The 23,401-nt window shown below is 40.9% G+C and overlaps 1 protein-coding gene across 3 annotated transcripts in view; it reads right to left on the reverse strand.

The window, feature by feature from the left end:
• LOC135225754 (dnaJ homolog dnj-5-like) overlaps window positions 1-23,079 on the reverse strand; it is a 101,870-nt gene extending 78,791 nt beyond the window's left edge. The window contains exons 1-2 of one of the 3 annotated variants that reach the window (XM_064265196.1): window positions 21,451-23,079; window positions 21,016-21,161 (exon numbers count right to left, since the gene is read on the reverse strand). In XM_064265196.1, the coding sequence (XP_064121266.1) occupies window positions 21,016-21,161; window positions 21,451-23,054 (1,750 nt within the window). In that variant the 5' untranslated portion in view covers window positions 23,055-23,079. Of the gene's footprint in view, window positions 1-21,015; window positions 21,252-21,450 lie in introns of all 3 variants that reach the window. The other 2 variants (XM_064265195.1, XM_064265193.1) reach the window with 2 other exon arrangements.
• Between the last annotated feature and the right edge of the window lie 322 nt (window positions 23,080-23,401).

Genomic DNA, 23,401 nt, shown 5'->3' on the forward strand with positions numbered 1-23,401 from the left:
GATGCACCTAATGCCACTGCCAAGGTTACTGATAGAGCTGTGGTTGTGCAGGTTATTGATAGAGCTGTGGTTGTGCAGATGCAGAAACCTGGTACAGTCCAGACAGTTGAGGAATTTGCAAACCAGTTTTCATCCTTTACATCCAAGGACAGCTTCAACATTGCTAAGTCTTGACCTTGTGTGGGACAGCTTCAACATTGCTTGATCTTGACCTTGTGTGGGACAACTACAGTCCTGACTCACTCACATCCACAGCCAGAGTGAAAGGGGTGAGAAGGAATGATGTAAATTCAACAACTATTGCAAGAAATCAGCAGTTTCTTGCGTGTAGGAAGCAATAAATTGGAGTTCCTCCATTTCCTTGCTGGGGCAGTCATTGGCTTCCTTAATAAAGGTAGAGGTAATGTGCTAATGGTGACAGATGGACAGCAGGTCTCTGCTCCAGCCCAAAGGAGTACAGGATCACTTGACCCATGTACACATTAACATGCAAATACTTACTTGATGTTACTTGCATGCTATGCTGTTCAGCACAGCCACCATGGATTCTTATGGATACAGTGTGATAGTTCTGGGAGTGAAGCTAGTTCTGTCACTGTTAAATGAAGACAAACTGTGGATAGCCTTCATGACAGGTAAAGACCACCGTTTCTTGGCCACTCATGAGATAGCTTCACCTCTGGGTCTGAGCAAGGCACACATTTCCAATGTTTCATGCCCTCACTGGGTTTGACACTGTCTTCTTTTGTAGGACATGGTAAGAGAAGTGCCTGGGCAACCTGTAACACTACCCCAGAGCTCACCAATGCACTGCTGACTCTGGTTAATGCACCAACTGCAATTCCAGAGGAGGCAATGAAAGTCATTGAGACACATTTGGTCTGCCTCTATGATAGCACTAGCACACGCAGCAAAGTGAACTAAGCAAGGAAGAATTCAGTGCAGCATATTCCACTACGTATGCTTCCCTGGAACATGTCAGAAGGTCAGCCATCCAGGGTGGTCATGTCTGGGGTCATATGTTGGCTGCACAGCCACAACTACCTCCATCAACAAGCTAGGGTTGGATAAGGTGTAAGAAAGGGATGAACAAATGCAAGTACAAGATATCAGATTGTTACTGCACTGCCCTCTGATTCTGAGAAGCAGAATGTGTGCAAGATTGACTTGGGAACAAACCACTTGTATATTACCTGCCTTTGATGATTTTTTTATGACCTGATGGAACATTTGTAAGTCGGTTGTAAAATAATTTCACTTCTTTTTATGGTCATTGTATGACTTCAAATAAAAACTTCCATTACTATCACCCATTCTTTACGAAAGTGAATTATCCAGGAAAAAAAAAAATTCTTGTCTATGATTTGCAAATACTTATGAAATACTCTGATACATTTCTGATAAACATTTACCTAGAAAAAGCCTTATTACACATGCAACCTTATTCCCCTAATCACACTAATGGTATACGGTGCAAAATGGCTGCTATGGCTGACACAGGCATAATCTTAATTGCCCAAATATCTAAATATGTTAACAATATACAACTCTACATACTTCATGCTTTTATCACAAAATGAACAATTGCTTGGCTATGCCCCCTTAATATGCATGTGTGAGGAAGTGGTAAGAATGTTGAGCGAATGTTGGGAGATTGGGGTATCGAGCATGTAGTAGTAACAATTCCACATATGCCAAGAAATTTGGACTGGCGGAACGAACCATAAGGACTCTTGAGTGAGATGTGACGAATGTTGACCAATATAGAGTATGAAAGAGATTTGTTGTTAGGAAGAATGTTAGCGGTGTATAATGGGTCAGTACATAAAAGCACAGGCATACCTCCAAGTGAGTGAGTAATGAATTACGAGAGGTATGTGAGAGCGAGGTTGGATTTAAACGAGGATGAGCGGGACGTGTGGAGACAGGCAAATGAAAGGCTTGAGAGTTCCAAAGGAGGTGATAAGGTGTTGAAAGAAGTGGTTGAGAAGGGAAGATTGACAGTAAGATGGGTGAGAAGTGTGAAGGTCCATATGTAGTGAAAACAGTTAGGTGCAATGGATTGAGTTGTGCTAAAAGACAGGAATGAAGGAAGAAATATAAGGGTAATATGAGTACATCATAATCAGCTGAGATGGAGAGAAACACCAAAATATACATAACAGAGCATCCCATTAGGAAGTTATTAAGGGAGGACAAGGAAAGTGAAGAAATAGAAGAAGGCATAAATTGGAGAGATAAACAACTAGTGTTAGTGGAACATAAGAGAAAGCCTAAGAAGAGGAGTAAGAAGAGTAAGGGTACTTTACAGAGTTGTTTCCAGAGAGTACACAAGATGGGTTATTTGATTTTTGAGGGGTTTGAGAAGCCAGTAGGTGTGAGCAGTGAAAATACCCTAGCAACGTTTTTGGGTAGTAGTGAGAATGAGACTGTAATTGATTTTGGAAGATTTGAGAGGGATGAGGAAGGAGTGAACTTAGTGAGTACAAGGAATGTGTACGAGGATATGCAAGTTGGGTGAACTGGAAGCAATGCCAAGTTGTGAAGAAGATAGTACATATAGTGTGCGAGTTCCTTTGAGTGACAGTGATAAAAGTCTTAGAAGTACAGTGGTCCCCCCCGTATTCGCAGGGAATGCATACCAGACCCCCGCCCCTGGAATAGTTAGAACCCGGGAATGTTTAAAACCCCTATAAAAAGGCTAAAAACAGCCTATTTTGTTAGTTAATACTGAAGAAAAACCCACTAAAAATGTTCATACTTGGTTTTTTTAATAGTTTTATCACAAAAAGTGCATTTTATGATGAAACTGATAAAAAAACAGGAATTAGTGGATATTTCTCATAGAAAAATACAGCGAATGTGCAAATTTTCCGCGAATAATCAGGGAAACGTTCCCGAGAGACATCCGCAAATGTGAGCCCGCTAATCCGGAGAATGCGAATACAGGGGGTCCACTGTACTGGAGAGTGTAAGTGGAGAGATTTTGGAGAGCTTGAGGTGAAGCGTGGTGGAAATAAATGAAATTAAGGAAGAGATGACAGCAGCAAAGTCAGGTGTTGGCAAAGTTGAAGCTGACATAAGCCTCCTCAGTTCAAATGAGCTTGATATAAGTAGTTCAGAACCCAGACTAGGTAAGTCCAATGTGGTTGGAGTAGAAGTCAGTGAACAAGAGGTCCAATTCCGGAGTATAGTGGGGTTGTTAGAAAGGGAGTTTATTTATTTTTTTTCTTTGGACAATTTTGAAAAAAAAATTTATGATTTCATTATTTTATTCAATGTTTTATGCTGTACTTGAGGGTGCAGGATTGTCTGATTAATGTTTGGTCCTTTTTTTTATTATTATAGTTTGATTGATGGGGATGAGTGAACAAGTTCCGCTCTTCACTTGGTTGCCCCACTTCACTTGGCTGCCCATCTTCACACATATGCTCACCTTCACTTGAATGCCCAACACCACTTGAATGATGCCCACCTCTCTTGGAGACAGTAATGGAATCAAATATTAAAAGGAGTGCATTGTCCCAAACCAGAGGAGATTCAGCGTGGAGGTAGAGGAGAGAAACGCAGAGAGGGTGAATCAACTTAATGGTGAAGTGGTTTACAGAGTTCGATTTGAGTATCCCAAGTGGACGTGATATGCTGGACAATCCTAAGTAGACGTGACACTGATGGACAATCCCAAGTGGATGCGATAATTCAGACTTATCCTGCAAACACTGGAAGAGTTTCCATTCTAAGTGGGGAAAAGAGAAGGATTAAGACCAATATCTGATCAAGATTCATAGGTGGTCAGGTAATATTAGGTAATATTAAGTAATCTGAAGTTAAGCTAACTTAGATACTGTATATACTCATGTATCATACGACTTTTAAAGACTAGTTTGAGAGGTAATTTTAAGGGGGTTGCATCATACACGAGATATAAAATTTAAGTATGTAATAATCACACATTAGTATCGTATGATAGAATACAAACATGATGGATAAGCATTTTTTCCATGGATCTTTTAAAAAGTTATGCTATACTTCACTGCATCTCTCAGATTTTGTTTACGATCGAGTTTACTATACTCAAGTTTGCGAGAGTTTAATCCATGTTGCTGATGCACAATAATAGTCATTAGCAGATCAACATTCTTTCCTCAACTTCAGCCTAAACTTACAGATTAAATTTAGCAGTATATGCCCTTGCCAATATTTTCTCCATAGCGAGTAAGAATATAGTAATGTAAAAATATATCAGTCGTATTCTCCTTAACCCTTAAATGCCGAAGCGGTATTTTAAAAATCGTCTCCTGTATGGCGGCGGCGTTTGCAAGTGAGCGCCGAAGCGGAATTTTTTTTTTTTTCTTTTTTTAAATCACGGCACGCTTAGTTTTCAAGATTAACCCTTAAACGCCGAATGGACGTATTAAACGTAGAGTCAAAATGTCTTCCGTATGCCGAATGGACGTACCATACGTCGACTCAAAAAAGTTTTTTTAAAAATTCGTGGAAAAATACTTATAGGCCTACCAGCCGAAAACTCTTGAATCACGCGCCTTGGGGGATGCTGGAAGTTCACGGATCAAGGTGTTGTTTTGTTTACAATCGTTACGCAGGCACGCAAGCGCGAATTTCTTTCTTGCCGCACTAAAAAGTATCTGTGACACATCTCGGAAATTATTTCGTCACTTTGACATAATTTTTGTACCATTGTAAATTAGCCGTTGCATGGAGTATTACATATGAAAATGTGCGCATTTTTATGTAGAATGCAACAAAAAACTATTCATGATTGTAGCTTTCATCAGTTTAGAGATATTTTCATATAAATAACGATAAGTGCCAAAATTTCAACCTTCGGTCAACTTTGACTACCAAAATGGTCGAAAAACGCAATTGTAAGCTAAAACGCTTATATTTTAGTAATATTCAACTATTTACCTTAATTTTGCAACAAATTGGAAGTCTCTAGCACAATATTTTGATTTATGGTGAATTTATGAAAAAACCTTTTCCTTACGTCCGCGCGGTAACTCTTCCGAAAAAAATCATACATGCGATTGTGGCAATGTTTGCACCATTTTAAAATTAGCCGTTATATAAAGTTTTACATATGGAAATGTGCGCAATTTCATGCACAATACAACTAAAAACAACCCATGGTTGTAGCTTTTATCAGTTTTGAAATATTTTCATATAAAAAATGATAAGTGACAAATTTTCAACCTTCGGTCAACTTTGACTCTACTGAAATGGTCGAAAAACGCAATTGTAAGCTAAAACTCTTATATTTTAGTAATATTTAATCATTTACCTTCATTTTGTAACAAATTGGAAGTCTCTAGCACAATATTTCGATTTATGGTGAATTTATGAAAAAACTTTCCTTCCCCTCCACGCGCAGATTCTCCGTCATAAATCTCCGTAATGCTTAAATCACATTCTCGGAAAATTTGCTCCGTTTCATATTAGGCATTTCATAGAGTTACATATATGAAAATAAAAGGAAAAATATTTGAAGGTTGTAGCTTTTCTAATTTCCAAAATAATTGCATATAAAAAAAATTATAAAAAAATTTCGACATTTGGTCAAATTAACTCGTCCGAAATGGTCAAAAACTGCAATTGTAAGCTAAAACTCTTACAGTATTGTAACATTCCATCATTTAACTTCATCTTGAAACAAATTCGAAGTCTCTATAACAATATTTAGATTTATGGTGAATTTAAAAAAAATATATTTTTTTACGTCCGCGCGTTACGAATTCATGCATCATTTTGTGATAATATTTTCTCTGTGTTGCTTTTTATTGTTTTACAATGTGTTATATACCAAAATGATCGCAATTTAGTGTACATTACAACGAAAAAAAGTAACTTGTTACCTTCAACCGTTTTGCGCACAGCGCGATTTGAATACAATTATATATGAAATTTCGTTTTTGCGCTATCATATATCGCATTATTTATATGATGATAATTTTTTTCATTTCTGATGGTTGTGCACTAAACTTAAGCATATCATTATCATATAAATATTGGGATATATGAGAGCGAAAAAAAATGTCATATATTATATACAAATCGCGCTGTGAGCAAAACGGTTAAAGCTAACAAGTTAATTTTTTTCTTTGAATTGTACACTAAACTGCGATCATGTTGGTATATAACACATTGTAAAACGATCAAGGCAACATAGAGAAAATATTATCACAAAATGATGCATGAATTCGTAACGTGCGGACGTAAAAAAAACTAGTTTTCAAAAATTCACCATAAATCGAAATGTGCTAGAGACTTCCTGTTTGTTGCAAAATGAAGGTAATTGATTGAATATTACTAGACTGTAAGTGTTGTAGCTTACAATTGCAGTTTTTGACCATTTCGGTCGAGTTAAAGTTGACCGAAGGACGAATTTTTTCTATTTATCGTTATATGAAAATATTTCAAAACTGATAAAAGCTACAACCATAGGTTGTTTTTTGTTGTATTCTACATGAAACTGCACACATTTTCATATATAAAACTTTATGTGACGGCTAATTCAAAATGGTGCAAACATTACAACAATCGGATGAAAAAATTTAAGACTTCCAATTTGTTGCAAAATAAAGGTAAATGATTGAATATTATTAGAATGTAATAGTTTTAGCTTACAATTGTGTTTTTCGACCATTTCGGTCGAGTCAAAGTTGACAGAAGGTTGAAATTTTGGCACTTATCGTTATTTATATGAAAATATTTTATAACTGATAAAAGCTACAACCACGGTTTTTTTTTTTTTTTGTATTCTACATGAAATTGCACACATTTCCATATATAAAACTTCATGTAATGGCTAATTTAAAATGGTGCAAACATTACGACAATCGGACGAAAAAATGTTTGATTTTTTTCCGGAAGAGTTACCGCAAGGACGTAATGAAGATTTTTTTTTTTTTTTTTTTCCGTAAATTCACCATAAATCAAAATATTGTCCTAGAGACTTCCAATTTGTTGCAAAATGAAGGTAAATGATTGAATATTACCAAAATATAAGAGTTTTAGCTTACAATTGCGTTTTTCGACCATTTCGGTAGAGTCAAAGTTGACCGAAGGTTGAAATTTTGGCACTTATCGTTATTTATATGAAAATATTTCAAAACTGATAAAAGCTACAACCATGAGTTGTTTTTTGTTGTATTCTACATGAAATTGCACAAATTTTCATATATAATACTCCATGTAACGGCTAATATAAAATGGTGTAAAATTGTCAAAGTGACAAAATAATTTCCGAGATGTGTCGCTGATACTTTTTAGTGCGAGAAGAAAGAAATTCGCACTTGTGCGCCTGGGTAACGCTTGTAAACAAAACAACGCCTTGATCCGTGAGCTCCCAGCATCCCCCAAGGCGCGTGATTCAAAAGTTTTCGCCTAGTAGGCCTATACCTATTTTTCCGCAAATTTTAAAAAAAACTTTTTTAATATTGACGTACCATACGTCCAATCGGCACCCAACAGACAATTTATATCGACGTTTAATACGTCAAATCGGCGTTAAAGGGTTAACGTCATTTGTAACATAACTATGGTAATTTTTTACTATTGTACAATGGTTGAAATGCAAGCAAAAAAGGTGTAGTTATTGGATTCGGTTGTTCATAGCAAATCAGCTGTTTCTGGCAGTATGCGTTTTCAAAACAAGCATATTATTACTAACGATACTTTTGGCATTCTCTTTTACTTTTTTAAACTTGACTAGAACATGGGATAAAGAGATGGAGAAAAAGGGTTAGTCTAAATAAAAAATGGAATAGATAAATACAGTGGTACCTCGACATACGAAAGGCTCAACTTATGAAAAACTCGAGATACAATAGCAAATACGAAGATTTTTTTGGCTCTACATACGAAAATAGTTCAAGTTACGAAAGGTTATTGCTGTAAAGTCCTGAGATTCGCCCGGACCACCGAGAACAATTTTAAAACTTGTGCCCCGCCAACTGAGTAAACTCGCCACCATCCTCCGGCTCTCCCATTGGTTCCTGATGCTAGTCACCTCATAAGATCCTGCTCTCCTATTGGTCAGCATCTACCCCTTGTGCTCTATGTATTCTATTAGTAAAAGGATGCTGTAAATTGAAAAACTTATTCATGCAATAAATTTAATAAAAAAAAAAAAAATTCGGTAAAGATAGAATAAAGAACAGAAATGAATGGTTATTACGTATACTGTTTGGTAGTTTCAGTAGTTGAAGAGAGAATATGAAAATTTATGGCTTACTGTGTACTAGTTAAAGTGATTGCTTGGCTATCGTTCGGTACTCGTAAGTGCTGGATGTAAACAGAAGTTTGGAAGCTTTTTTTGTTTTGTTTGATTGTTTATTATAGTTAATGGTTACTTAATAATTATTTGAAATGAGTACATACAATACATTTAATAAAAAAAATTGTGAATTAGATATCATAAAATATGAAATAAATCAGACTGCTATCATCGAAGCCAACAAATACGTATTTTCTAGAATTCTTCTGTTTTTAAATTACGCTACGTATATGTTTCAATATAGCTGTCAGTAACTCTATATTTCCATTAGGTAAAGATAGAATAAAGAATAGAAATGAATGGTTATTATACTGTTTGGTAGTTTCATTAGTTAAAGAGAGATACTAATGAAAATTTATGGCTTACTGTGTGCTAGGAAAAGTGATTGCTTGGCGATCGTTCGGTACTCGTAAGAGCTGAATGTAAACAAACGATTGGAAGTTTTTTGTTTTTGGTTTTTGTGTATCATAATTAATGATTAATTAATAATTATTTGAAATGAGTACATACTGATTATTTATACATTTTATTGGCATATTCTAAGCTTTTAGCTTCTTAGGTTTAGATGTCAGAATCATAAACTAGGCTACAGTAGCAACTGCTAACATAGGCTAGGCTTATTGCGAAGGGACATATGCTAAAGTCCTAATATATGCAGTAAAAATGGGGTTGAACATTACATGCAGCTGAATATTACTCAAGTATGTACAGTATTTTGCCTTTTTGGAGTCATATTTCTTCTGTCAGATCGGCGTCGTAACCCTAGAACATGTGTTGTAGGCCTGGAAATATATTTTACTGGGGCGTTTTTGTAGGGCTTGGAACGGATTAGGCATTTTACATGTAAAATGCAGTTCAAGATACGAAAAACTTATGATACGAAGGCTGCCTCCGAACGGATTAATTTCGTATCTCGAGGTACCACTGTAGGAGGAAAACAGGTTAGCCTATTGTTTTATGGCCTTGTAAATTTAACTCGCATTATACTTTAGATACGTGACAAAATTTTTTAAGGGTGAAAATTTGGGGGTCGCATAATATGCGAGATCGAATGTTACAAGTATATACAGTATATGGGGATCTGAGGATAGGTTTGATGAGTTAGTGATAAGATTAAGTTGTGTACTATAATATTATGGTAATAAATTAGGTCAAGGAGAATCAGATTTACTTGCTAACCTTCAAATTTGTTTCCACTATCCTGCTTCAATTGTGTAAAAGAAGGCCCCTACAAGAAAAGTTAGAGGAAGCCCAGGCAACGGAAAACAGACTGGTCACAAGGATAGAGGTGATGGATGAGAAAATGTGTGAGATGGCAACGAAAATGGCTGAAATGGTTAAGAGTAATAACCCTGAGTTGGGAAGGGAAGTGAGAACAATGAGGTAAAAGGTGTAAGGAAAATGATTGCTGAGAAAGAAAGTACCAGCTATGGATGAGGACGGTATGAGTGAGGTGAGTGAAAGTGATGAGGAAAAGAAAAGTACGAAAAGAAAGGGGAAAGCTGTGAGAAAAGAGGAGTCTAGTTCCGGACTTTTAGGGGTAGTTCGGACTCTGAAGTTGAGGATGGTAGGAAGATTGGAGGTAGTAGTAGTAGTAGTTGTGAAGGGTTGAGTGAGGCAGAGGAGAAAGTGGGCAAAGCGGTGTTCCTGAGGGAGGTTCCCCGGATTGAGAGATTTGGCATTGGGAAGGGAAGAGACATATATATGAGTTTTTTGATGAGTATGAAAAGTATGATCAGAATGAAAGTGTGCGGATGAAGCAGCTGGGAGAGTTCCTGGATGAGCAGTTGAAGATGTGTTATAAAAGTATATGTGAGGGTGAGCCAGGATAAGAGTCAGTCAAAGCAAGAGTAATTGGGCAAGACCAATGGCCAGACCTCTGGACCAATTCATAAGAAAAAGGCAAGTATAGCCTCTTATGAATAGCAAACAAGAACTTATAGTCAGAAGCAAGATGACAAATATACAAGTATTGGGTTTGTCTCATGCTAAAGTCCTCTTCCCCCCTTGTTAAGAAAGGGACAGATATACTCTTCTATACCTTAATGAAAGGGAATAGAATGGAGCTCAGTAATATAGCTTACCTGCATCGACCGCCCTTTCCAGCATGTGATGACAGCAGCTCTCTGCCCATAGGAAGAGAGAAGAATGAAGGAGGAAGAGAAGCCAGTCACACTCTTAATCACATCCATTCATACAGTTACACATGGCAAGATGCAACCTTGTCCAGTTAGAGGAGCTGAGTAAGCTACACAACTTGTCAAGCAGCCACCACGGGTCCAAAAAAAAAAAGGTATCCAAATACCTATATGCAATATCCCGAATGTAGAAAGAGGTGAAGGTGGTCTGGTTGGACCAAACCCCTGCCTTCAGTACCTGTGAAAGCGACAGGTTCTTGCAGAACACAAGGGTAGGACCAATACATCTGACTTGTAGGCTCTTGAATGAAAGGTAACAGTGTCAGACCTCCCATCAGAGTATGCTTTCCTGATCATCTCACAAAGCCAAAAAGAGATAAGTGCTCTTGGACACCTCTTTCTTGGTCAACACGGTGCTAACGAAGAGGTGTCGACGCTCAGGTCAGAGATGCAGAGTCCTCTTCAGATAGCACCGCAGCACTCTAACGGGACAAAGTAGCGTCTCGTCTTGGTCATTACCACAAAAGTTCTCTAGGGAGGGGATCGTAAAGGACTCTAATCTATAGTCAGGGACCGAAGGATTTTGAGTCTTCACTACGAAATCTGGGAAGAAATTGAGCGTAAGACATCCCCATCCCTCCAAGTGTTTGACATTAAAAGAGAGACCATGAAGCTCACCTACTCTCTTCGCCAATGCCAAGGCCAGCAAAAAGATGATCTTGAGGATCAGATCCCTGTCTGACAAAATGGAGGAGTGATAATGGTAGTTTATATTTGACAATGTCTCCAAGGGTTGCGTGAGAGAGAGAGAGAGAGATATTGGTGGAGGAATAAATGGGAGTGGTTGAATGGCAGTCTTAAGCATGTGTCTGTTGTGGCGCTCTGTTGTGTATATCAGTGGCAAGCGTCGGTGACGAGCATCGGGAGGAGTGAGTGTCTGTGAGGAGAACCGGTGCTGGTCAGTCAGTTTTGGGAGCAGTGTTATTGATGGTCAGCTGTTTTGTGTTTTTTTTAAAGCTTTTGGGGTGTTGGGTGTTGGTTTTTTTGTTCAATTTCTGTGCTTGGGAGTTTGTTGTGTTGTAGCTGTTGTGTTGTGCCTGTGTTGTTCAATTTGCTGTGCTTGTGAGTTTGTTGTGTTGTAGATGAGTTGTTGGGGTTGAGTTGAGTATTGTGTAGTTTCTTGATGTTGTAGGCGGTGTGGTGACTTGTCATGTTTGTATTGGTTTTTGGTGCTGATAGTGATTGTTGTGCAGTGGTCTTTTGTTGTGTGGTTGTTGTCCTTGTTCGGTTGTTTTTGTGTTGCTTACGACGGCTAGCCTAGCCTAGCCATATATCCAGTGGACAGCGGCGCAGCTCCTCATCCTAAGTCTGAGGTGAGTACGTGTATTTGTGTTTGAGTTTTTTGTTTTTAAGCTTGTGTAATCCCACCACAACTCTCGGAGCAGCTCGTAAGGCTCATGAGTCAAGTTCCTTACGAAGAGAGTCACATCCAACTTCTCATAAGAAGAGATATCTCCACAGAAGAGGAAATATCCACTTCTCACAGTTTCTGGACCGGGACAAAGCGGTCCTATAGCCCTTATTGCAGAGAGAGGAAATACACGATCTGTTGAAGAGTGGCTCTGAGCGGGGAGAGACCCCCCTTCCACGACACCAACCACAGAAGACGGACCACTTTCCCTCATATACTGCTGCAGAGGACTGTCTGAGGTATCCTGCCATCTCTGTTGCTGCTCAGCGAGAAAATCCTCTCGTTCTCAAAAGATGGTGGATAACCGCCAGCCGTGAAGACACAGGGACTGTACTGCCGAGTGGTACAATTCTACGTACGGCTGACACAGAAGATTGTGCCATGGGGGAATATCTCGCAGTGCCTCAGAGAGAAGAGCCAACAGATCAGGATACCAAACAGCCAGCAGCCATTTGGGAGCCACCAGAATCATCCAAAGATTGCTGGTGACCAGCACTCTGCTGTTCACCTTGCGAATCAGACAACAGGGGAAAGGCGTAAACTGCGAGGTTGTCCCACAGATGTTAGAATGCATCCTCTGCAGCTGCCCATGGGTCTGCTGCCACTGAAAAGAAAACCAGAAGTTTTCTGTTGTGCCAGGTGGCGAACAGGTCTACCACTGGATGCCCCTATAGGTGGAACAGCCTTTCGCCACGTCTGGGCGTAGAGACCATTCTATCCCAATCATCTGATTCTGACGGCAGAGCTTGTCTGCCACTACATCCTCTTGCCTGGAATGCATCTAGCTGACAGCTCTGCCGAGTGCGCTACAGCCCACTCGTGCACCTGCACTGTCAACTGATGCAACGGGAGTGATGCAAGGCCCCCGTTTGTTGACATATGCCACTACTGTGGTGTTGTCACTCATCAACACCACAGTGTGTCCCATCACTTGATCCCGGAACTCTTGAAGGGCCAAGAAAGCAACCTTGAGTTCCTGGATGTTGATATGAAGGTGCTTGTCATGTCGATCCCACACTCCTGCAGTCAGCTATTCCTCCAGGAGTGCACCCCAACCCTCATTCGATGCGTATGAGAACAGAAGCATGTCCGTTAGAGGGATGAGGAAGGATTGAAGATCTTGAGTCTGTGACCAACACTCCTTTAGTCTCCATTGAAGAGACCAAAGGTGAAGGGACTAGCTTCTCTCGTGACTACAGTGACCGATCACAACCTGCCAAAGCTGAGCTGGCTGTTCCTGTTGAGACAGAAACCATTGAGGTGCCTTCCTAAACTTGCCGATTCTCAAGTCTGCATGGAAGACTCGTGCCGCTACTGTATCTATCGGCATGCCCAGGTACTTTATCCTCTGCTTGGGAATGTCCGACTTCTCAAAATTGATCACGATCCCTTGACCACGACAAAAACTGGGAAGTTGATCCTCTTCCTGCAGGAACTGCGAGAGACGTCTCGCAACCAAGTGGGCCCAAGCAGACACAAAGGTGAACACTCGTGAATACCTGAGGGGCTTTCAAAAGTCCGAAACAAAGAGCCCTGAATTGGAACGCCGTCCCCTCGAGGATAAAGTGAAGGTACTTCCTGGAGGACTGATGGATGGGTATCTGAAAATATGCATCCTTCAGGTTGCTACGGATTGAGATCCGCTCAGGTTCTTTTATCATAATAAACAAAAAGGATTCAACACCAACAGTTGAAACTGGGGATACGAATATAGAAGGAAATTCGAACAGAACATAAGTTTATTTACGAGCTTATTAACAAAGATAAATGCAGAATGGTTTCTCCTATTTACACAACAAAATAAAACCTTATAATATGTAAACTGGGGAAACAGTGCAGTAATGAAATACTTGCTGGCCAGTTTTGCAGCGATCGAAATCAGTACTCAAAGCGACGGCATCACAAAAGGGGACAGCAGAAACTTCAGATGGCTTCTTGACTTCGTACTGCAGAAAAAAATGTCTTAGTCTTGATACTCGAAGGGTGGGTTACTCCTCAAAACCACTTGTAGGGCAGTTCTTCTATGAAAGGCTGCTCAAAGTTGGATCTCGCTCTCTCTCTCTCTCTTTCTGACTACAGACGACTTTACCTGTTTCCGTTCACACACACTCGTGATCTATCACCGGTCTCCAGACCCCTGTAGCCTTCTCCACCAGGAAAAGTCGGCTGCTGAACCCTGGTTATGGATCTCATACATCTTCCACAGCTCCCTTGCTCAGCATTGATAGCACTTCTTCCTTGAGTGCCAGACCCTTGGCAGAACCAGGGATGTAAGTTTGAAATTGGACCAACGGCTGTAGCTGAGGGGGAACACCGTCACTAGCATTTCCCTCTCTTCCTCTTTCGCTTACCTCCCTTCCCGCAAGAGAAGGGGGGCTGTTGATCCGCTTTCGGAGCGAAAGAAGAAGAATGGGTCTGTCCTTGCGGCCCTTCCGAAGGAGTCGTCTTCTTGGGAGCAGAGGAAGAGCTAGCTTGGCTTTGAGGCCTAGCCGCAGTTGCACAAGACGACCTGGATGTCTTGGCAACTGCCTGGTGGACAAGATGATCACTGTCTTCAGCTCTACGTTTCTCCACCGCATCATCCACCAAGTCTCTAGAGAAGAGAGGCGGAACCCAGCAATGGTCCATTCCTAAGACCCAATGCTGACTCTACACCCACCGACCTGGTTATACAAGTTAGGTCAGCGTTCCTCTTAAGAACCATGTTGGCCCACAGGTTTGCAGTCTGGTGGGCCAGGTAGGAAATAGCCTTACTGACAGTCTCCTGAAAGCCAAGTCTTCTCCAGAAACTATCATTCCCAAAGAAGCAGCGACTTTGGATACTGCCTTAGCGGTAGCTTCCAAGGCCATTTTGCCTCATGCTGCATGAACCAAAGGTTCTCCAAAACAAGGTGCTGCAGAGGTAAGCCGGGAGTTAAGACATACTAGCGCCGGATCAACCTGTTTAGTCAGCAAAGGGTTCTCCGAGGGCATGTAGAAACCCCTCTGTTGAGGTAGAGAAGGGGAAAGCAGCTTGTTCGATCTGTTAGCCCTAAGTGAACTCTCTTGCCCAGAGACCAGATTGTTCATCTGGTCCAACACGCCCTCTGACAAGGAAGACCAAGGTAACCCCACAGAAGTCCTGGGTTCCTTCTTAGAACCTCAGAACAACTCCAACTGCAAAGGGCGGTCAGAGGGAGTTACTAATTATCCTTCCCTTAGGTCATTGTGCTGACAAATCAGCGTGATGACCTCTGCAAAAGACCTCTGAATCTCGGGAAAGACTACGTCCTGGGGAGGACTGTCACTTCCTTCCAGGGCAAGTCCCTCCCTCGATCCTCTTCCCTCAGAAGGAAGAGCGTACGACCTCTCGGGTCCTAAGACCGTGCTGGGAATGCATGCTCTTGCGGCCAAACTGTGAGGAGAACACTCCTCACAGCTCCCCCTGGTCACCTCGCTCCTCCTGGTGTATCCTGAGGAAGCTGAAGGGACAGGTGAGGAAGATCTGATGCTCCCGCTCGGCCTGTTAGCAGAACTAGCACACACAGCATGCCGCAAACAATCACCAACCCTCAGTGATGATCGGCTCATAGTGTTTTCTCCCTGTGGAGAAACACTCCTCTGAGGACGGTAATGACGCTCTCTCATGTCAGGAGAAGCGCTACTCGGCACCTGCACATGAGCGTGATGGATGATCGGGCGAAGAATAGCGTCCTCCTACGTGATGAGAGCAGGTACCATCCTCACGACGTGTCACAGTTCCCGAAGAGGCCGAAACCTTTCGAGAAGACTGAACGGGGAACCTCCTACCGGTCTCGCCGCTTGCACAGTCCCGCAGGACCGTCACGTCACCCCTGGGAGCTGAGCGATCTCTACATGAGCGATCATTGGCGAGGCGCAAGTCACGAGGGACTCATCCCTTCCCTCCGCACTGTCCCCAAGAGGCAGAACCTCTAGGACTAGGTGCAGAAGTACAAGCCGAAGCGTAAACTTCTGTGGTCCCCACTCCCCTGGGGGCGGCAAGGCGGTTCCCGTTCCCAGGGGAACAGGACCAGAGGAAGGCCCACCTGTCTCACCAGAGTGGCGAGACAGACCCTTAAAAGTAACAGATTGAGACTTCGCTTCTTCTTGGACATCTTCTTCAGGATGGCAGCCAGATCCCCATCCAGAGTGCCACTGAAGTGGCTCCTGAAGCAGCAGGCTCCAGGGCAGCCAGGACCAGGGGCGCTGACACCACAGCAGCACTTGCACGGTCAGGGACTGGGGCAGCAACAGGCAGAAGATTCAGTAGGGATGGTCTCTAGGGATGATCATAAGTAGCTGGGGGAGAGAGGACTGCGTAACCTGGAGGAGGAGGAGGCAGAAATGGTTCTGCCCCTCAAAATAGTGTATGCGGCACCGATGACACGACCACAGAAGGTGTTACTAAAGTAACGTGCTGGGTAGATACCAGATGAGGTGATGCCACATACCCAGTTAACAACAGTGTAACGTGCTGGGTGTATACCAGATGAGGTGGTGCCACATACCCAGTTAACGACAGTTGTCATCGTCCCTGCAGCTGCCCCATGAGTCACAGGGGCTGACAAAATATTATCCATCAGCCCCTGGGGAGACGGAGTGCCAGGCAAGCCCAACTTCATCCAAACCAGCTGCAAATCCCCGACCGCAGACACACACACACCTGAGGGAGCAAGGTCGGGTTAGTGGGGGAAACTCCTATTCGCCCCCTCCAAAGCGAGAAATACCACTCCGAGTCGATGTGCCTTCTCCATTCTTCTATGCTCGATGAATCAAGTGAAGAAGCGGAAGAAGACATTTCCCCTAAAGGGGAAACAGCAAGATGGGGAAGCTTACGTGGAGGGAGGAAGGAAGACAAAGGATTAATCAACAGGGTTGTCAGGGGTGTGTAACCCTCCGATGAAGCCTTGGAAGACTTCCCCCGAGATCGCTTCCTCCCCTCGTATCTCCCCCACTGCTCTGCCGACCAAGAGATAAAAGTCTCACATGGATTAACAACTGAACACTCACGCCCTCGGCACTTCGCACAGAGGACGTAAGGATCCACTTCTATCTTAAGAGCAGAAGCTACCACACTTCCTGCCCCACTCCAGGGCAAACGCATTGCGATAATGGGGGCCAATAACGCTTATCAGTTTTGGGCTTGCATTAGAAAAAGTAAGCAAACAAAAAACACAACCATACAATAACCACAAAAACAGAATGATCTCACAGTTTTCCCGTACGACAGAGATGAGCAGAGTGAGAGCATGTCTGCATACGTCGGACAAGCAGTTACTGCCTGACTACCTTGATGCTATTCTGTTAACGTCCGAATTCCAGCCTACGTTGAAAGTAATTCCTTATGTAAAGGACCGAGGGTTTGTATTACATGTAGGAACAAGTCTGTTTTGAAGAACGAGAAAATCGTTGTTTGCGTTAAAGTAGAATGTGGGGGAGTGTTACTGAAAGCATTGATTAATACTGGTTAGAGGGGAAATGTGCTATTCAGAAAGGTGTATGAGAAAATACAAGAAAATATAGCAGAGGGAGGAATGTGCCAGATATGTAACGGGGATTGGAGGATTGTAAGTAAAAGTGTGTGACAGGTTTAAGTTGGTTATGGTTGCAGGAATAAGGCTGGAGGAGGATTCTTGCATTGTGAATAGAGGGAATTGGAGGAATGATGCATTACTAGGGTATGCATTTTTGAAGAAAAATGTACCTAGAACAAGAAATGATAAACACAGTAATGGGGAGTGAGACGAGCGTGAAGTTGTATCTGGAGGAGGATGGACAAGTAAGTTTAAAGATGGTTTCCGGGGTGGAGGTGTATGCGATGGAGGACGTACCATTGCCAAGAGATTTGGGAAGTGCGTTGGGTGTGAAAGTAGGGTGGAGAACCAATGTTGGAGTTGGCACAGAAAGTTTGGGTGAAATATTCATGTTTGATGGTAGATCTACCTGCTACGAAATAAGGCGTGTTGCACGTGTTTGATGGAATAACGGATGTAAGGGATTAAAAAGATGTATGGGAATGTGAAAAAGAGAGAGGCACATCTGGGTGAAAGCTGGGAAGCTTGAGAAGTGTAGTCAATCTGAGTAGTGATAAAAATGTTAAGGGATATGATGTGATGGCCCGAGGGGAAAAGTCAGCAGAGTGGAGTAAAGAAAAGCTAAGGGGAATTGTGTAAGAGAGAGAGAGAGAGAGAGAGAGAGAGAGAGAGAGAGAGAGAGAGAGAGAGAGAGAGAGAGAGTGAGTTATGCTGGCCCAACACTACTTTACTCACAAGGTAAGAAAAATAAAGAGATGCCTTTATAAAAAAAAAAAAAAAAATTAAAAAAACGGTGCAAAAGATATCAAAATCTAAACTGTAAGTGAGTGAACCTTTAAGGGGGCCGGCCAGCTAATGCCATTTTTTAAGGATAGGACATCTCCTAACCGCACATGATTTTTGCCTCAGACCTTCGGTTTTGTCACGCAACGGCAATTTATCCCGAAAATAAAGATTTTTCAAATTCTATCTCCTGCCTTGATATTTAATATTAAGACCTGGGACTACTAGCATATATAGACCTGATGTAGACCTCCAATTAAATGAGGATTTTTTTTTCCAAAAGTTATTTTTTGCTAGATATGATTTTTTCATTATGGTAAAAAAATAAAACCCTTTAAATCAGGAAAAAAAATAATTTTTAAAAAAAAATTAAACAAAAATTGGAAAAAAGGGCTCTATTTGATTGTTCTATAATGTCTTTCTGATTTATATACCAAATTCCAATGTTATAGGTTTAAAACTGAGAAGATAGATTTTGAAGGTCAATAGGTATAGTTTCGAGATACGGTCATTCAAAATTTTCCTTCATATTTCTATAAAGACAATGTTAATAAATAATGATTATTATGAATGTATATTTCTTTTCTGTGTATTAATAAACCAAAACTATGTTATTTATCATAAATCTAATCATAAATGATGATCCCTTTGCTCAAATATCGTAGCCTGGGGCACTGCGTCATGCAGGAAGGGGCACTCCTTCCTATGCAACTCACTCTCTCTCCTTCACTAACTTGGCTTATTACAAAGAATTTTCTTCTTCTGTATGTTAGCGAGATGTTTTCCTTGTATTTTCCTTCTTGGCATGATGAAATTCTTACCAAAACAAAGTTAAACAAACGTAAACGCAAGAGAATGTCAAAAGGTGAAACTCGAAGGTGTACTCTCTTTTTACTAAGACAATGTTAATAAATCATGATTATTATGAATTTCATGTTCCTTTTTTGGTATTAATAAACCAAAACTATGTTATTTATCATAAATGAAGATCCCTTTGCTCAAAGATCGTAGCCTGCGGCAAAGTGTGATGTGTGCGTCAGGCAAGACAGGGAGGTTACTTACTACGCAACCCTCCCTCTCTCTCTTTACTAACTGCGCTAATATCGTGTATATTATGACATTCTGTAATCATATAAGAGTGAATGTTCTTCGTCTATGTTAGTGAGATGTTTTGCTTGTCTTTGCCTCATTGGCATGATGAAATTCTTGCCGAAACAAAGACAAACATATGTAAAAGCAAGCGAATGTCAGAGGTGAAACTCGAACGTGTAGACTACTTGGGGTTTGTGCTCGCACTGATTTGTGATTGAACTTGGTGTTAGCTGACTGACTTCCCTTCTGCGACTCATGGAATCTCTACAGATGCCATTGATCACAATTTCTTCGACAATAATTATCAAAATTTACGACAACAGAAGAAATATTGCATTTTCTTGTACGCATCAATGTTTTTGGCTTATTGAGTTACGTTTACTAATTACCCTATAACTACGAAAGTGAGAGGAATTTTAACAAAATATTTCGTATACGTGTTCTCAATTGCCATATGAAGCTCCGTGAATGTTTTCATGACTGCATTTTTTGCCCTATACCCCCATATATAAGGGTTCTGGCCAGCCCCCTTAAGCCAATATAATTACTTGGTAAGTTACATACATAAAAATATCAGTTTATTTTATTCAGCCATATCTACAAACTTGTGTAAATTTTTTAGCTTTCCCATAGAGGAATTTTGAATATCATTAGGTAAAAATTTGAAACAATCTCTTTGGCTATAAAGTTACAATGCTCAAATACATTATAATGTAATGGTCATATATTGTATAGGCACTCCCCTAATGTCAGAAATGGAAGGAATAAATGATGATACAGGAGGCGAGTAAATGACTGAACAACTGAAGTCCTGATGTACAGTTCATAAACTACTAAAATGACAGGAATACTATATATACGTAGTATCTATAATCCCTAGATGACTCACCTGTGTCACACACATCATTACCACTCACCAGATGAGGATAACAAGAGCCCATTGAAGCAGCATTTAACTCTACTGAAAAAATACTTTGCAGAACTTGTCAAATTCGAGACTATAAATGGTTGAGTGAAGAACACAGATGCCTTGGTTCCCTGGCAGAGGAGAAGACTTACTGACATAGGGTAGTCCTGAGGGCAAGCTACAGACAAAGGCCCTGACAACTCTCTTTCGGGAGAACCGAACAAGTTCAATCGCTATGGAGGAACCGAGATTATTATTCATAATATATTCAGTCAAATGCCCAACTGATGATAGAAGTACACTAACATTTTCCTCAATTTTACCTATCCTTATCTCCTTTATCACATAAGGAGCAGTGAGAGAAATCAAACCTACCAAGCAATTGAGGAGTAGGAGGAGGACCAAAACTGGAAGAATATAGATTGAGTAGGCTTATGGCCATATCTACCAAATTGTCTACATAATACATCAGCTTTTCGCATCTTCCAATACCACATGAAGTCATTCATTCTCATTAAACTACTCATTACATTCTCAAAAAAAGAAAAAACAGTAAATGATAATGAAAAAACAGAAAACAAGCATATGACAAAGTAGAAAATCAACAAAAATATGGTACACCTAATGTACACTGTATGTACAAGGATATGCCATGAAGAAGTCTGATGAATGTAAACATTCCAAAACCAACTGGAGGGTAATAGGTGATTACAGACACTCCATCTGGGTGAGCCATGCATTATTCTTATGTTTATTCTGAATGCAAAACTGGGTGAAGATGTAAGCAAACTTACTTCCAAATGATTTCTTATCTTCTTTAGTCAAATGACTGCCTTTCTTGTTTCCATCACTTCGGCTGCAATCATTATTGTTATTGTTATTAGACTGATTTACAGATGTGCTACTACTACTTGCAGTGGTGATGGTAGCAGAATCAGAGCTGAAATTATTTCCAGAGAGTGTTGTAGGACTTGTTGCTGATGAGGCTAAATTTGCAGCATTCAAATTGTTGTTAATGTAGGAAGGTCTTCTGGGAAAAAATATATATTCAATACTTTAAAATATTGCAAAAGACATTTCCTAACTCCAATATATTAAACAGGAAGCACATATAATAACATTAACTCAAATTAGGAAATATAAGCCATAAACACAAATATGGCATCAATTCACTATCATAACAATATATGTACTACTATGATAAAACTAACTTTGTGACTGATACCAACCTTGGTGGTTGTTTTTGTTGGGTAGAGCTTACTTTGTTGTTGAGCTGATCATTCCCACGTACATTTTCATCAGCTGGAATACAATTGCCAGTTTTTTCTGGTGTGTTTTTCTTAATGTCGCCTTTTAAAGAGCTCTTCTTCCCTTGGTGAGTAGGGCTGTTAGCTGAAGCCTTGTAAACAGATGACAGACCATATCCAGGGGTACTTTCAATTTTTTCTCCCCAGTCATAATGTTCATAGGCACTTATTCGCCCATTACTCAGACTGACTTCATTTAGGCAGAATTCATCCAACCCAACACGAGAGGAAACATGTCCATCACCCTTTTCACTAGACTTATTATGATTGCCATTGTTGTTATTATTGATGATGTTGCTGTTGCTGCTGGCACTTGCTCCCAAGCTATTTGAATTGCGAGCTTTCGACTTACTTTTACCAGACTGGTTCCTATTCTGGTGATCAGGGCGTGAAGCTGTTGGTCCTGGTGATGGTGACTGAGGAGGATGAGTCAGATTACCATTACTACTATTGCTGTTGCTGCTACTGCTCCGACTGTTTAAACCAGCACAACTAGCATTCAGACGACCATCTGGGGCAGTGTTCTTGCTTAGCACATCAGAATAAGATGGTTTACTTGTTCTTGTTGGTTGACTTCCAGTTATCTGCACTCCACTACTGCCAACACTGCATTGTGTAGAAATTGGTGTGTCTGAACCCAATGTTTCAAGTACCACACCAACTGATGAGGATTGCGACACACTTGGAGCTTTTGTATCCCCTACATTAAGATTACTTCGGAATGGGTCAAATGGACTAAACCAACTTCCAAGGGTAGCAGTAAAATTAGAAAATTTTGCAGTAATGTTGTTGACACTTACCCCTTCCATATACCTTTCATGTTCATTTGTGTAGAAACTGAAGTCAGTCTGTGATACTGGTGATGGAGCTAGACCTTGGGGATCTCCTGGTAGTGGTGGAGGAGGGGTTCCAGATGATACACAGGGTCCCCTTTGCACCTCTGGGAAAAAAGCAGAGTCATGGCTTCCTACAAGCATACTGTCAATTGAGTCTCTACTTGAATCCATGTAACCATCCATTGTGCCATCATTGAAGTTGCTCAGACGCAGACCTAGATCAGATGAAGACCTCAAAAGAGGACTTCGACCCCCACCAAGGTCAAAAGGATCTTGACTTACAGAGTAGCTTCTGGGTCCTGGTCCACCAATTTGAGAGCCTAGAGGCATTGTACCTGGTGCACTTGTTGTTGATGGCTGAAGAGATGTGATTTGAGGACCCATATTTCCATGAGATGGTTGCATTGAAGACACTTGTGACCCAAGGTTGGTATGTGTGGATTGCATCTGCGGGGACATCTGTGAACCAAGACTGGCATGAGGTGATTGCAATGGCGTCATCTGACTGGTGAGAGGAGCTTGGCCTGCTGTTGTCCAAGGTGGTGATGCAGAAGGAACAAATCCAGGTTGGAAACGTTGAGAATCATGTTGAGGAGTAAAGTCGTTTGTCATACGCTCTATGAGATGACCCAGGGCTCCAGCAGTAGGACCCGATCTTTCACGCCAACGCTCCTCACTGCCGGGCATCATACCACCTAAGTAATAAAAAAGTCATGTATTTAGGCAGAAATGAATGAAGACATCCAAAATATCAAATACTATAATATACTTAATGTTACCGATTGACAGAACATTTTTACACATTTTCCTGCTGAATTTGCAGATGGAAAAAAATAAGCTACATAAGTGAGACAGTCACATTGCAATATGTATTAATTCTACAAATTAAGGTAGTCCATGGCTTCAGACGTTTGCGGCTTACGTTCTGAGTTTGCGACGCTTTTCAATTATATTCACCAAATTATTTCCATGTTTGCAACACATGTTCTAGGGTTACGACGCAAATCTGATGGAAAAAGATATGACTCCAAAAAGGC

Source organism: Macrobrachium nipponense, chromosome 13 (assembly GCF_015104395.2).
Source record: "Macrobrachium nipponense isolate FS-2020 chromosome 13, ASM1510439v2, whole genome shotgun sequence".
Taxonomy (NCBI): Eukaryota; Metazoa; Arthropoda; class Malacostraca; order Decapoda; family Palaemonidae; genus Macrobrachium; species Macrobrachium nipponense.